This window comes from Clupea harengus, chromosome 10 (genome assembly GCF_900700415.2).
Source record: "Clupea harengus chromosome 10, Ch_v2.0.2, whole genome shotgun sequence".
NCBI classification, from domain to species: Eukaryota; Metazoa; Chordata; class Actinopteri; order Clupeiformes; family Clupeidae; genus Clupea; species Clupea harengus.
Window position 1 is genome coordinate 28116817 of NC_045161.1, and position 13769 is coordinate 28130585.

General features: G+C 39.8%; 1 protein-coding gene across 25 annotated transcripts in view; it reads left to right on the forward strand.

Annotated features, from left to right (window-relative positions):
* The window catches only part of adgrl2a (adhesion G protein-coupled receptor L2a), an 83248-nt gene that overhangs the window by 33465 nt on the left and 36014 nt on the right, over positions 1 to 13769 (forward strand). For 17 of the 25 annotated variants that reach the window (XM_031574700.2, XM_031574699.2, XM_031574701.2 and 14 more), the window contains exons 3-6: positions 2510 to 2723; positions 5164 to 5273; positions 11495 to 11509; positions 12817 to 13617. In XM_031574700.2, the coding sequence (XP_031430560.1) occupies positions 2510 to 2723; positions 5164 to 5273; positions 11495 to 11509; positions 12817 to 13617 (1140 nt within the window). The remainder of the gene's footprint in view (positions 1 to 2509; positions 2724 to 5163; positions 5274 to 11494; positions 11510 to 12816; positions 13618 to 13769) is intronic. The other 8 variants (XM_031574698.2, XM_042708951.1, XM_031574685.2 and 5 more) reach the window with 1 other exon arrangement.

The following is a 13769-nucleotide window of genomic DNA, read 5'->3' on the forward strand; positions in this document are numbered from 1 at the left end:
ATGTATGATGGGAGCAGAGGTGCCCACAAAGCTGGAAAGGGGATCTCATTGATCTTGGCAGTAGTGAACAGGTTGCCATGGAAATGGGACAGAGCATTCCAATTTAATCAGTATGCGACTTAACAGTTGGGTCAGTTTAAACATAGCAGATTACATTTTTTTGATGATGACAGATTTTTTCTCTCTCTGTAAACTAAAAACAACAACACTAATGAAAGTTCTGGAGGGTACTCAGATTTGTTTTTGGATTACAAAGTCTGGCTAAACTGTGTAAAAGTCTTTCACACAAGCACAGCAGCGCCACCACACCACACGTGGGAAGACCTTTGCAAAAATGTTTTACCCTGCCGTTAAAATGCAAGCAGGCAATAACACACACCCTTGGTTCATTTTTTTTCATCAAACCCCTGGCGCGAAATGTGAATTTGATTTTATGTACATGCCTTTTTATTTGTAATTCCTCCATTTTCATGAAAATACTCTCTTGAAGATAAATGAACCACTCATGATTATGGATATTTATACATAACTACCTACTTCAGAGTTGTTTTGTACTTTCTTGAGGATACATTGAAAAGTATTTATGAGCAGATATTGATAACCAATAAGTCACCTCACAATACAGTAGGCAATAAGGGAAGAATAGCTCTGTTAGCATTAGCATTAACAATAGTTAGCGTTAACTACTAAAAGCAGTGTTTTTAGGGCACATTGCACTTTTATTGAAGGATTGGGATACATTTGGCCTTTATCCAGTATGTCTGAGAATTCCATAGCTCTACAGGCAATCAGACTGCTATATTTGAATGTAAAGAGAGATTGGGGCATATTGTAGTCCTAACGAGCGTCAACGCGTTGCGAGTGTGCTCTTACTTTTTGAGCGTTCTTTGGGCCTGTCAGTAGACACACCCCCTTTATTGATTTTTTTTGTCAGTCCCCCTCCTGTCCTCAGAGCTGAACCTACATTGCGGTGAGAAAGTAGTTCAGCCGCAGGCCGAATCAATTCACAGCCTATTGGAAGTTGCTTTCGGACCAGCCTCAACTCTCTTAATACACAAACCGTACTGCCAAACTATTAGCTTGGAAGCAATGGCATCTTACCTTTTACTTTTGTGCCTAAAAGACAGACAGGAAAAGAAAATATTATGTGTTAAAGGCTGTTCACTGGGAAAGGGGGATACATTTCTTACTACTCACTCAGTGCTGCCAAGTGGACTAGTGCTCTCTTTCCCACAAACACACTCTGGTTTCCGCTATGGGGGAGAGGTGCACGGTTTGAGTGTGGTTTTGGTGCGAGAGCCAAGTACCAAAAGAGCCTTTGTGGCGATTGCATGGAGGAACTCATTTGTAGGCCATAAATGAATGATTTCATGGCATGACTTGGCCGGGTGCTGGAAGTGAAACTAAAGGAGTGAGTCAAACACAGCAGGGCCACACAGACGCGTGTGAGAATGTAGGCCAGGGCAGAAACTAGCGTGGCCCAGTCGACTGGACGCGGCGGCTAAGCCTCATTGATCCACACAGGGCTCATATGACCCCTCTTATCGAGGCAAACTGAACTCCAAACCAATCCAGGTCATTAGGGCGGAAAAGTCATATTCAATTCCACTGTTATTTTATGAATACAAAATATTGTTTATCCTTTAGGCAAACTGTGGTTTATATTGACGTGATTTCAAGACTGTGCCCCACATTATCACAATTGACTTGCTGTCTTTTGACTAAAATAGCAAATAGCCTCCTAGCAATCAAACTGATGTTACCTTGTATGCACAAATGTCCTTGATTTGCTTTTAGTTCTTGATAGTTTTGAGCGGTGCTTGACAGAGGCATGTGCAAAAACGTTTGCTGATGGAGAGCAAAATGATCTGAAATTGGTCTCTTTGCCTTTAACCACAGCTATTTGACAGTCTTCACGTTTGTGAGGCACAAAGACACATTATTGATTTTTACCCCCCCCTCCCCCCTTCTGTCTCCCTTGTGTTCTGCTTTTGTCTTTGCTCCAGCAGTCGAGATTGAAGTGGATTAAATTACAGACTTTCAGATGCTTATTTGTCTTGTTTGTTTACAGATGGAAAACAAACGCATCCTGTAAAATGTTTGCTTCCAAAAATCATTTGGTATTAGAATCTTACACATAAACAGTAATGTTTTTTGCAGTTAGAACTGGATTTTTAATTGCTTTTTTATTTACTCCAGAGGTCACTTGGAACAACAGTATGCGCAAAAGAAAATAGTCCCAATTTAGAGGAAATTGAACATGGTAATATGCAGAAACCTTAAATATGTTGTTTTAAAGAAAACTATTTAAAATCCCAAACCCCCAGTTCTTCCTACAGCCACACACACACATGCACACACTCAGACATGGACACACAGACACACACAAACACACACACACACACACCTACACACACTCTAACAGTCTAACCAGCGCAAGGTCTGTTTTGTTCTGGATGTCTTATTTCCCTTTGCTAATGTAAAGATTTCTTCTCCTCCTCTGTTTCAGGGTTTAGCCGAGCAGCTCTGCCGTTCGGATTAGTAAGAAGAGAGTTGTCCTGTGAGGGATACCCAATCGATCTCCGCTGTCCAGGAAGTGATGTCATCATGATCGAAACAGCCAACTATGGCCGAACAGATGACAAGATCTGTGATGCTGACCCATTTCAGATGGAGAACATCAACTGCTACCTCCCAGATGCCTTCAAGATCATGTCACAGAGGTAACTCAATCCTGTGTTTCTGCAGCTGAGAGACTCAGCAACAGCGAGGTCACAGGTTCGATTCCCACAAGCACACATACTAGGGAAATCTAAACCTTCCTTGAACTTGTGGTGTCTTTCACTAAAAGTGTCTGCTGAACAGATACATGGAAATGTGAGTTTGGAGGTTAATTGTTGGGTTAAGCATGTTTTTAATGCAACTTGAGGCTCCGTATGAAAAAGATTTGGTCTCTGATCATTAATTTTGATACGTTCCAAAAGATCATAGGTCAGCTATTGTTATACATTAATAATCTAATCTCAACAATGATTCAGTTATAAAAACACTCGCAAGGCCAAAGTGTCTTACACACACGCACAAAAAAAAACGTTTAGAGCATTGATAAACACGTTGATGTGAAGATTTCAGACATAGGTGAAACATGGAAGGTATCTCCACCAGTTTGAATCAGCTGCACTGAGGTCTCTGTGGCTGAAGAGGTAGAGCTAGGAGCTCCCAGTACTGTCAGGCGCTTTAGAGAAAAGCAGCTGCTAAATGATAAATGTTAAACCAACTTTTTGTCTTTTTCTCACCCCACTTCTCATGCAAACGATAAATATCTTACCCGACTCAGCTGCCCTCTTCTGCCCCTGTAGTCCCATTTGTTATCACCAAATCATTATGCGTTATTATTTACACATCGCGGCTGATGGTATTCATTTCCTCATCCAAGGATGCCCCTAATATCTGATTTAACAATAATCCCTTCCGATCCCACCATTATCTGTTCCCTGAAGTGACTCAGCACTTCATGCCATGGGCCTGAACCTGTTCTACAAACGATGGTGGTGGATATTTATAACATGTCAGATTATGCGTTAATGGCTCAGGATAGATTGATTAACGACAAAACCTGGCATTGAACCACAGCACAGCAACGACATCACGTAATGACAAAAAGCCATGTAGGATTTTCATCTCACACACATCAACAGTGATGGATTTCCAATGATGATATGTTATAATATGGTATGATGTATTATGACATGTTATGATATATTATAACATGTTCTGACATGTTATGGCATGTTATGATACGCTATGGCTACGCATGTTGAAAACGAAAGGCTGGATGTCAAAGCAGAGAGAAGAGCGAATCCCTGTTCTCAGACGTTTGCCTGTTGCAGGTCCAGATTTGTCTGGAAGGAGCACATGAGAGTAACGAGTGATCAAGGGATGTCCAGCAAACTTAATTAGTCTGTCTGGATGTTGACAGTGACGGTACAATCCAAGTTGTCAGTTTCTTTTACGGCCTGCGACCGAGCTACTGGTTTGTAACGATTCCCTGCGTAGCGGAGACACAGAAAACACATGCCATAGTGTGAAACCATTCAGCAATTATGCATTCTGATTGCTGTATATCGTACCAATTGGGTGTTCTAGTGGCACTCTTGATCAACGGGACACCCGGGATGATTTGATTTGGACTTTGATGATGCCTTGATTCCCATCAGCACGGAAATTGAGTCAGTTGGGGTCAGACGGAGGCCAACCAACCCAAATTGGATTAAAATTCAAAGTAGAAACTCTCTCAAAGTGAATTTCCCTACTCTGTGTGCTACTGCATGTGACCTCCATTTCCCGACCCGACTCTCCTGTCCTTTAAGATTTTAATAATACCCCGGCTTTTGTGAGATATATTATTCAAAAGAAAAGCGCAAATGCACATGGGCGTGATTACTACCCTGCCAAATGCCTTTGAGTTGTTATATGTACAGGCTGTCAATTATCCGTTGCTGTATCATTCGGATTTCCACAGGACATTCTGTCTTGATACAGAGCATTTAAATCAAGATATATAGCATGGCGTAATAATGTAGTCTTTCATTATAGATTGGCGGTTACAAGGTGTGAAGTATATTTTTCCATTTGCTTATTCTGACAGGGACAGGGACATAGTAGAGCCGGCTCTGAGAGGCTGTTTTGTCTGAGGTGTTGAGAGATGAGATGGTATCGCAAGTGGTGGGGCTACTCACTCCTTAAAGGCCATTTGGACTCAGATTCCCTTCATGTGATGACATTATCTTTTCACTTCAGTAAAATGGCCTAGAAAGAAATAATCTTTTGCTATCTACTGGTTTCCAATTTGGTTATAAGACTGTGGGTTTGATGGCAGGTGGGGGCCGTACAATTACACAAACTTATAAACTTTTATATGTTTATTCCCATGAAGAACTGGCCATCCACACAATATTATCCAGGGGAAAAAAGAAAGTACCCATGCCTGTCTCCTTAGAGTGCTAAAGTCAGACTGAAACAGGCTTTGATTTGGAAGCAGACCACCTCAGGCAGAATGATTATGCATTCCTCCTAAAATGCATAATATTTCTACTGAAATCTACTCAAACAGAAAGCCCCCAATGTAGGCTAAACGACTTGTGTACTCCGTGTCCTTTTTAGGTGCAACAACCGGACCCAGTGCATCGTCATCACTGGGTCTGACGTATTCCCAGACCCTTGTCCAGGGACCTACAAATACCTTGAGGTCCAGTACGAATGTGTGCCCTATAGTAAGTATGTGCTTCTTCCTGCATCTCTATGGATGCATATGTTGTTTTGTTATGTAAGTGTGTTACTGCTGTTAAAGCAAAACCCTCGTGATCAAGGTTAAGTGGACAGCAAAGTTTTCTGATACGACATATCCAAATGCTGCAAAGAGAAGACATCCAGTCAGGGCGTCAGATAATGGTACATGGTTTTGCTACTACATTTTCCGGACTATACGTACATGAGTCTAAACTTAAAGCTCAGTTGTAATTGCCAGCATTTAGGTCCTTTTAGAGGCCTGGCATGCTAAGTTACAAGAAAAATCTTAACACAAAATTTACATTTAAGTAAATGCAAAGGCGAGTTACTTGATCATTACAGAATCTTTTGTACAATGCTGTGTCATACACATTATGTTTAGTGGGATGATCTAGCTGATATTGTTATTACACAATAGAGAAACAAATATCTGTTTTTTATATTACATGCACAGAAAATACCTACAGTATTTCTGATTGGCTGGCAGATTTGTGTGTAAATGGTATGTTGAGGTAGTCCATGATGTCCAGACACTCTAAAGGTGTATATATAGCCTCTCACAAAACATCTCTGTCTATGTTCATGTATATGATACCATTTCTTAAGCCAGAGAAAAAGTGCTCTGTAGATATGTAAAGTGTGTCTCATCAAAAAATACATAACCTGAAACCTGGCTAATGAGACAAAAGACAGTTATTACATTCCTTCCAAACATTGTTTAATTTACAGTCCGATAAATATGGTACTTCAGTCTTTTTTATGTTAGGGTAATATATATATATATAGTGTATAGGGACATTATCATAGTGATTTGTCCCATTAGGTATTAGATATGTCAACGTTAACAACATGTTTGAGTCTATCTCTTTTTTATTTGATTTCTTTCTTTCATTTTACATTCACATTCACCCCTTTTATTCCCCTGCTGTAATTGATCGTTTCTAGTATGGAGTGAGAAATTCCAGTGTGTTTCAACCTGCCACAGTTCTCACAGGTTCTGTTTCTTGAGCCATGTACCACTCTTGACACATGTGTTTAATGTAAGACTATGTAACATAATGCATGCACACATCCATATCACAGTTCAATACACAAGAGTGATATGAAGTCATGCACTGTATGTACACATGCATATGCCTTAAGGGGAAAAAATGATGAGGAATAAAGATAAAAAATGTCAGTCGATCAAGGGCCATATTCACAAAAGCAGCCGAGAGCCACTTCCTCAGATGACACAGCACACCTCGGTGTGAGCTTTTCTCTCACATTCACGAGTGAACATTGTATATGTGCACAAATAAAAGACACAAAAATGCACCAGTGAATAAAATAAGGAACCATTTTATGTGTGCTGGATGACATAAATCGCTGTATGATATCGTTAGAACAACTCGTAAAATAAAATGTCAAATGAACCCTGAATGGTGCCACAGTCACACATGCATGCTAACGGCAGACAGACACCGCAGCCAACAGTTTATAATTTCGTTAAATTGTCACTAAAAACATCCAGCTGTGTGACAAGTAATACATTTTGCACAGATGGACCCATAGCTTTTGGATGCCAGTAAACAGCTGTAAATACAAATACATACAGAATGTATGTAAGAAAATGTATAGAACATAGAATATGTATATAATAATGTATAGGAAATGTAAACTTATACCCAAAGTAATGGCAACAAATAGCAGCCCAATAGTCAGCTCCACTGTGGCATTTCTGCTTTAAATCTACTAAAATGTTGGCATGCAGCTCCATTATTTAACCTACATCCTAGCATATCCAACATCAGCAATGCTTTCAATATGTATTCATCCCTGTGAGGGTTTTAAGCCTGTTGATAAGTTATTCTCTTGCAGACACTAACTCCTTTTCCCTAAGGAGAAGTACGTCTCCGAATGACAACGGGGGACTATAAGATTGTATTGGGAGAAAACATAATGTCAGCTTGTGTTCCTATTATGCATTAGTTTGTCTCTTAAATGATCCTAACCAAAAACATATACGTTTTGTGCCTTGCTACCTGAATGTTCCACGCCGGTTCTGAAAAAGAATTAAGGAAAGCACATTTTCAAAATAAACCAAGATAATTTCAAATGTCTTTTCAGAAGGCTAAGAGCTACAACTAGTTTCAAACCTATTGACATTGGAGAAAAATAAAATAATTTGTCATAAAAAAAGACAGAATAAAAACACACAGATCATACAGAATAACAGTTCGTAGTTAAAGGCATAGCAACAATTCATCTATACTGTTCTCAAACAAAAAGTTTTTTAGCTTGTGTCCAAATAAGTATGCACTTAAAAGAGTGGGCACTTAATGATCAATATGGCTTTGTGGTTTTTACAACACTTTGCTTTTTCTGTTACCTGAAGCCCTTGCATTATAAAACAAAGCTGAAAAAAAATAAAGCTATTTAAACCACAATGACAGGACTCCCCTAAAAGTAACTGGGCCTATACCGGAGTAGCTAGACTGTGAACAGACTTCTTTAGCATGCCATCTGTTTAATCTGTTAATGTTAAAGTAGTATAATTAATAATATAAAGTGTTAGGCAATTGCACTAAAGAGTATTGCTTAGAGTAGTTGTGTTCAGGAGAACCAAGGCAAAAAAAGCTTGATTTTAGTACTAACCATCTGAGATTGTTTACTCTTCCTGCCATTACTTTGATATGTCTCTTTGGATGCTTTCAAATAATTGGCTTGCTGCTATACGAGCCTGAAAGGACTCCACACTGCTGTCAATGTTCTAACATTCTAACTTCCAATATAGTCTGTCTACCATATGTCAAGACTTTATTACAAACCAAATGATAAAAAGATTTACTGTCGAGTATTTTTGTCCTTTTGGATGCCTTCATTTTATAGCTCTGATATTAAGATTCAGCCTCAGGGTTAATCAACACATACATTTCAAGTTAATCAAGTACAAAGGAGTAACTCCCAAATTAGTAAAATGGTGGGAGTATTTGACGCCTATACTTACCAATATTCCTTTAAGGAAGAGATTCTCCTGCTATCTGTCATATAAGTGGATAAGGGGCCATAAGGTAAGCTTTTAGGAAAGTATTGCCTTCACTATTTTGAGAGAAGTAGAGCCATTCAGAGAAACACCCACATCACACCACCAAAAATAAAAATAACAGCATCATGAATCAAGACTGGTTCCACCATTCACCACCTGACCACTGGCAAACAACCAGACAAGCTGGGAATAATTGGGCAGAGTTGGGGATATCTCCGTCATCTGTCAGGAGAATTATATGGCACTAAGGCCTTCGACAGACACAGTACACAACAGCGGTGGTCTTCTCTGGTTGTTCACCAGCCAGATTGTGATGAATTACACATGACACACATTTAACAGGTTTATAGGTTAGCAAATGAGACTCAAATGCCAAGACACTCTAAAACGGCATCTTGAGCATTTAATAGTAAACATACACACATAAACACACTTCAGTTTTTAAAAGGTGTCTCAGTCAAGACTGGTATTAGTGTGCATATACTGGTGTTAGACAAGTAGTGTAGACTATGTGGGAAAATTCTATGCCATGGCACACACACATACATAAACAAATATAAAATATGTCAATAAAACAAAGTTATGAAAGGCAGGCAATGTCCCTGTCCATGTTCTGCAGGCTTTCTGGAGAAGCCAACAAAGGTGTGTCATTTCAAGTCAGTAGCACTTTTTGAATATGGTCCTTAGGTTACTGTCCTCACGGGTGTCCTTGCTATGATAGGGGAGTAAACTGGGGGGTGTATCACAGTTCCTCTGCCTAAATGTCCTTTAACATTTTTAGTCTCTTCTTTTCTTCTGCAGCTTCAGTGGACCAGCTTATTTTCCTGCATGTATGACTTCAGTTTTTTTTTTTTCTCCAGATAACAAGCTTTCTCTCCTCATATCTTTCTAGGGCTGCTGTTTTGCCTCATTTTTCCTTTTCAGAGACTCTAAACCATTTTATTCCCTGCTGGGTCCAATGGATAATTTGCTCTGTCAATTGTTTTCACTGTGTCAGACCTTGTTGAAAGCCACAATTGCTGCTAAACTCTATCTACATCATATTCTACACATGCACCAGGGCGCCAACATGCAGGCACCCACAGACATAAAAGGACTCTATCATGCAGAAGATATCTCTTTGAAGCGTATGTCAGCTTCTGAATCAAAACAGATTATTACATATCATGCTAAGGATTTGTGTCAGGGTGCCCCTAATTAATATTAATTAACTGCAGTAGTTAACCTTAATATAGTGGAGGTGTAAGAAAATATTGATACTCGTGAGTATTGCTTGCAGTATCACAATATATCACTAAATATTGAGTAGAAACCCCTGCATCACGATAGGTATCATCATTTTTTTATCCAAAGCGACGTACAAAAATATAGCATTGACTACAGCAATTAATATTACTCTGCAATACAATGATTGATATGGAGAGTTCTTGGATGCTCTGGATGATATTAATTACTTAACATAAAGAAACCATGAACTCCAGTATTTAACATTACTTATGGTTTCTTAATGCAGTTCACAGCTAATTAATGCATTAATGCAAACCTTAATGCAAAGCATTATGCTCTCATTAGTGTAAGTTATGTGCCAAGAGTTAAGAAATAATGAAGTTTACTAATATGCACATGTATGTACTAATATGAACATGTGCTTGCATCAGTTTTCAGGTCACGGTCACACAGTTTTAGACCCCCCCGGTGATTTTAAACTACGATGCAAATAATAGCCCATCTATCAGCTGTTTGTTTAATGCCATCCTTGGACAGTAGATCAGGGAGGATATGTAAAATGTCTTCCAACAATCTCACAACACTACCACAAATAGTGTGACAAACCGAATAAGTCTCATAATGTTTGAACCATGATGGTATGAACTAGATTTGTTTCATGGTTTTAAACCTCAGTGTGAAACCCCTCTCCTGGTCTCAATCATTTTAGCTTTATTTTGAAGAAAGCAGAAACAGCCTACCTTTGAGCCAGAGACAAAGAGTCAAAGTTATGGGCAGCCATGCTGGTTTCATTTAATTCTCTTTGAGTCCTGCTTTGCTGTCCTGTTTTACGATTTCCCAGGAATTTAACTTGGCTCGTGTTTGATGTATATTAAAGGCATTGTCTCGCACGCTCAGTGGGTGTAGATTAACGGAGAACAATCACTTCTAGCACATTCCGTCATCTGCATAATACACACACACACACACAGTCACGTACAATGTGTGTTCTGTGCTTTCTGCATGTGAGCACAAGTTTAGGTTTGTGTTTTATGTATATTTAATGTCTGTAGATACTACAGTACCAACTGGTTTTGATCGGTTTATCTCTTATTCACAGTTAAGTGTAGTGTACACAGAGACACGGCACTTATTGAACATGTTTTTCTCCAACACTTTATCATAGCGTGACTCTTTGTGGTTGTATTAAAAGCATGGCTGCTTTGTTGATGAGGGGGGGAGATGAGCGGATCTATAATACTAAACTGTGAAATAATAGCAGTCTAGTCATTACTGTGATTGAGTCGTTTAAATAATTGAGTTTAATTCACAGTCACATTTATGTTTATTTTCATGTTTAGTGTTATCAACAAATATATTTCATTCAGAATAAATACAATATGTTCTGCTTTGATTGGCCGATAAATAAATGAGCAAAATGTGCTTCTTTTTAATCTAGGATGTTGATACACAGCCATACTGTAATTCAGAAAAGACATTTTAAAAAGCTTGATATATTAGAGTGAATATGTTGTGATGTCTTTGTCCTTTGGTAGACATATATTTCTAGTAACTTATATTCACTGGGGTCCAGATTGTCACGTCTTTCTTGGATGTGTTTTTAATATAAAAACAAACCATTTGTCGTTACCTTAATGACTGTTAAAAATCCATTCCGTTTTAGATTTGCATCAGAATGGAGCGCAGCTTTACCGAGCCCTCTCTCTCTCTCTCTCTCTCTCTCTCTCTCTCTCTAACTGTCTTAACCTGATGCTTTTTTCTTGTCTGTTTTCACCTTTGCCTGATGTTCGTTTGCCTTTTCTCTCCCCCACTTAACTAGGCATTCTTCTGTGTGTCCATGTCTCATGTACTTTTGCTAATGCATATTTAACCACAGAGATGATAGTTAATTCATGTTAATCTCTTTTTTCCTTGCACCCCTTTCATTCCCTCTACCAACGCGTAAAATAGAAGTGGAACAAAAAGGTAAATCACTGACACAATCCAAATCCTAGCTCCTTGTTTTGTGCCATATGGTTGAAACCCTCCTATCCCTATTCTGGCGTTCCAAGCTAAGCAGGAAGTAGGAACAGAACAAAAAAAACAGAAAAACCTCAAGTCTCATAACCCAATGGCCTTAAAGTAAATGCATATAGAGTATATCTACAGCATGCACACACACACACACACACACACACACACACACACACACACACACACACAAGGCTTGTAACTGACTAGCAGCAGTAGTTGCTTAGTTTCATTTGGGTTCTTTTTAGTTTTCCTTTTCGTTCACCCCTGGGTGCCTTGTTTTTGTTGCTGAGTATTAGCCAAGTATGTAAACTCTCCCCATATGCAGCCATGGCAACAGGTTCTCCTGACCCTTCAACTTCCCTCCCTCTGCTGTCCTCTCTCTGCTCTCTTCCCACCCTGTCACCTGCTGTTCTCTACTCTCTACGCATTTCTTATCTACATGCTCAGAGGACTATAGCGCACATAGTCTAGGGCTACTCCAGAAAACACCTCCAGAGCATGTAACTGTAAAATTAACGTCCCTCTCAGGTATAGTATATCATGTGCTGTAAATGCAGAGTGTCTCAGGATACATATTTACAGATCTGCTGAATCCTGCCCTTGAGACCCTGTCTGTCTGTTCTTGTTGGTCTTTTAGTTTGCTTCTTTTATTTACAGGACAAGTTATTTTCCTTTATGTTTCCCTGTTGTATGCCGTCCTTTTTTGTTGGTTTCATTACTGTTTATGTCCATGAAGCAGGGTTTGTTTCATTTCTGACAAGCACAATTTTGTAATCATACACAAATACACATATATATAATATATATATATTATGTTTAATAACTTACCAACTCTTTTTTTCTTTCTTTCTACGCACAAAACCAAACTCCTGCTCTTGCTTGTGATCGTTGGCTAGATGTAGTATCTCAGCCACTTGATGAGTTGTGTGTCCTCTCCGGTCTTGGGCAACTCATTTATCAAGATGACGTTGTAGCTATTTTTCAAATGGGTAGCTCAAGATAGCGAGCGAGGCTGGGACTGATCTGGCCCTGATGTGGCTCCCAGGCATTAGATCCATGCCATATAAGGGCCAAATCCATGCCAGATCACGGCCAAATCCATGCCATATCAGGGCCAAATCTATGCAAGATCAGGGCTAAATCTTTCCCAGTCTTGGCTGCTACCTGGGCCCTAATTCATAATTTTTTTTTTTCGTTTTCTTTTTTTGTTTGTTTTGCTTCCCTAAATCTGTTTCTTGTTCTACTCTCCCCATTGCTAGTTTTTGTTTGTCCTGGGACTCTGAAAGCTGTCGGAGATCCTTCCTTTCTCTTTGAGGCGGAGCAGCAAGCGGGCTCCTGGTGCAAAGACCCACTCCAAGCAGGTGACAAAGTCTACTTCATGCCCTGGACTCCCTACCGCACGGATACGCTTATCGAGTACTCATCGCTCGACGACTTCCAAAACTCTCGGCAAACTGTCACGTACAAGCTCCCTCACCGAGTAGATGGTACTGGATTTGTGGTGTATGACGGGGCTGTGTTTTTCAACAAAGAGAGAACACGCAACATCGTAAAGTTTGATCTCCGGACCAGAATCAAGAGTGGAGAGGCCATTATTAACAATGCAAACTACCATGACACATCCCCGTACAAGTGGGGTGGTAAGACAGACATAGACTTGGCCGTGGATGAGAACGGGCTTTGGGTCATCTACGCTACAGAGCAGAACAATGGCATGATTGTCATTAGCCAGTTGAACCCCTATACCTTGCGATTCGATGCCACGTGGGAGACGACGTACGACAAGCGCTCGGCGTCCAACGCGTTCATGATATGTGGAGTGCTCTACGTAGTCAGGTCCACATACGAGGACAACGACAGCGAAGTCAGCAAAAGTGTCATCGACTATATTTACAACACGAAACTCAACCGAGGGGAGTATGTGGATATTCACTTTCCTAATCAGTATCAGTATATAGCAGCGGTGGAATACAATCCCAGAGATAACCAGCTCTATGTTTGGAATAATTTCTACGTATTGCGATATAATCTCATATTCGGACCACCGGATCCTGCAAACGGTAAGCAGTGTTTCACATCCTCCTCTTTTGCATACTATCACCATAATTTGCATTTCCAACACTGCAATTTGGCTGGCCATTACATATGTTGGTATTCCTTAGATAGCCGGCCGCCTTGTATGTCAGGTGTCATGAGTGACTGGTTTTTAATT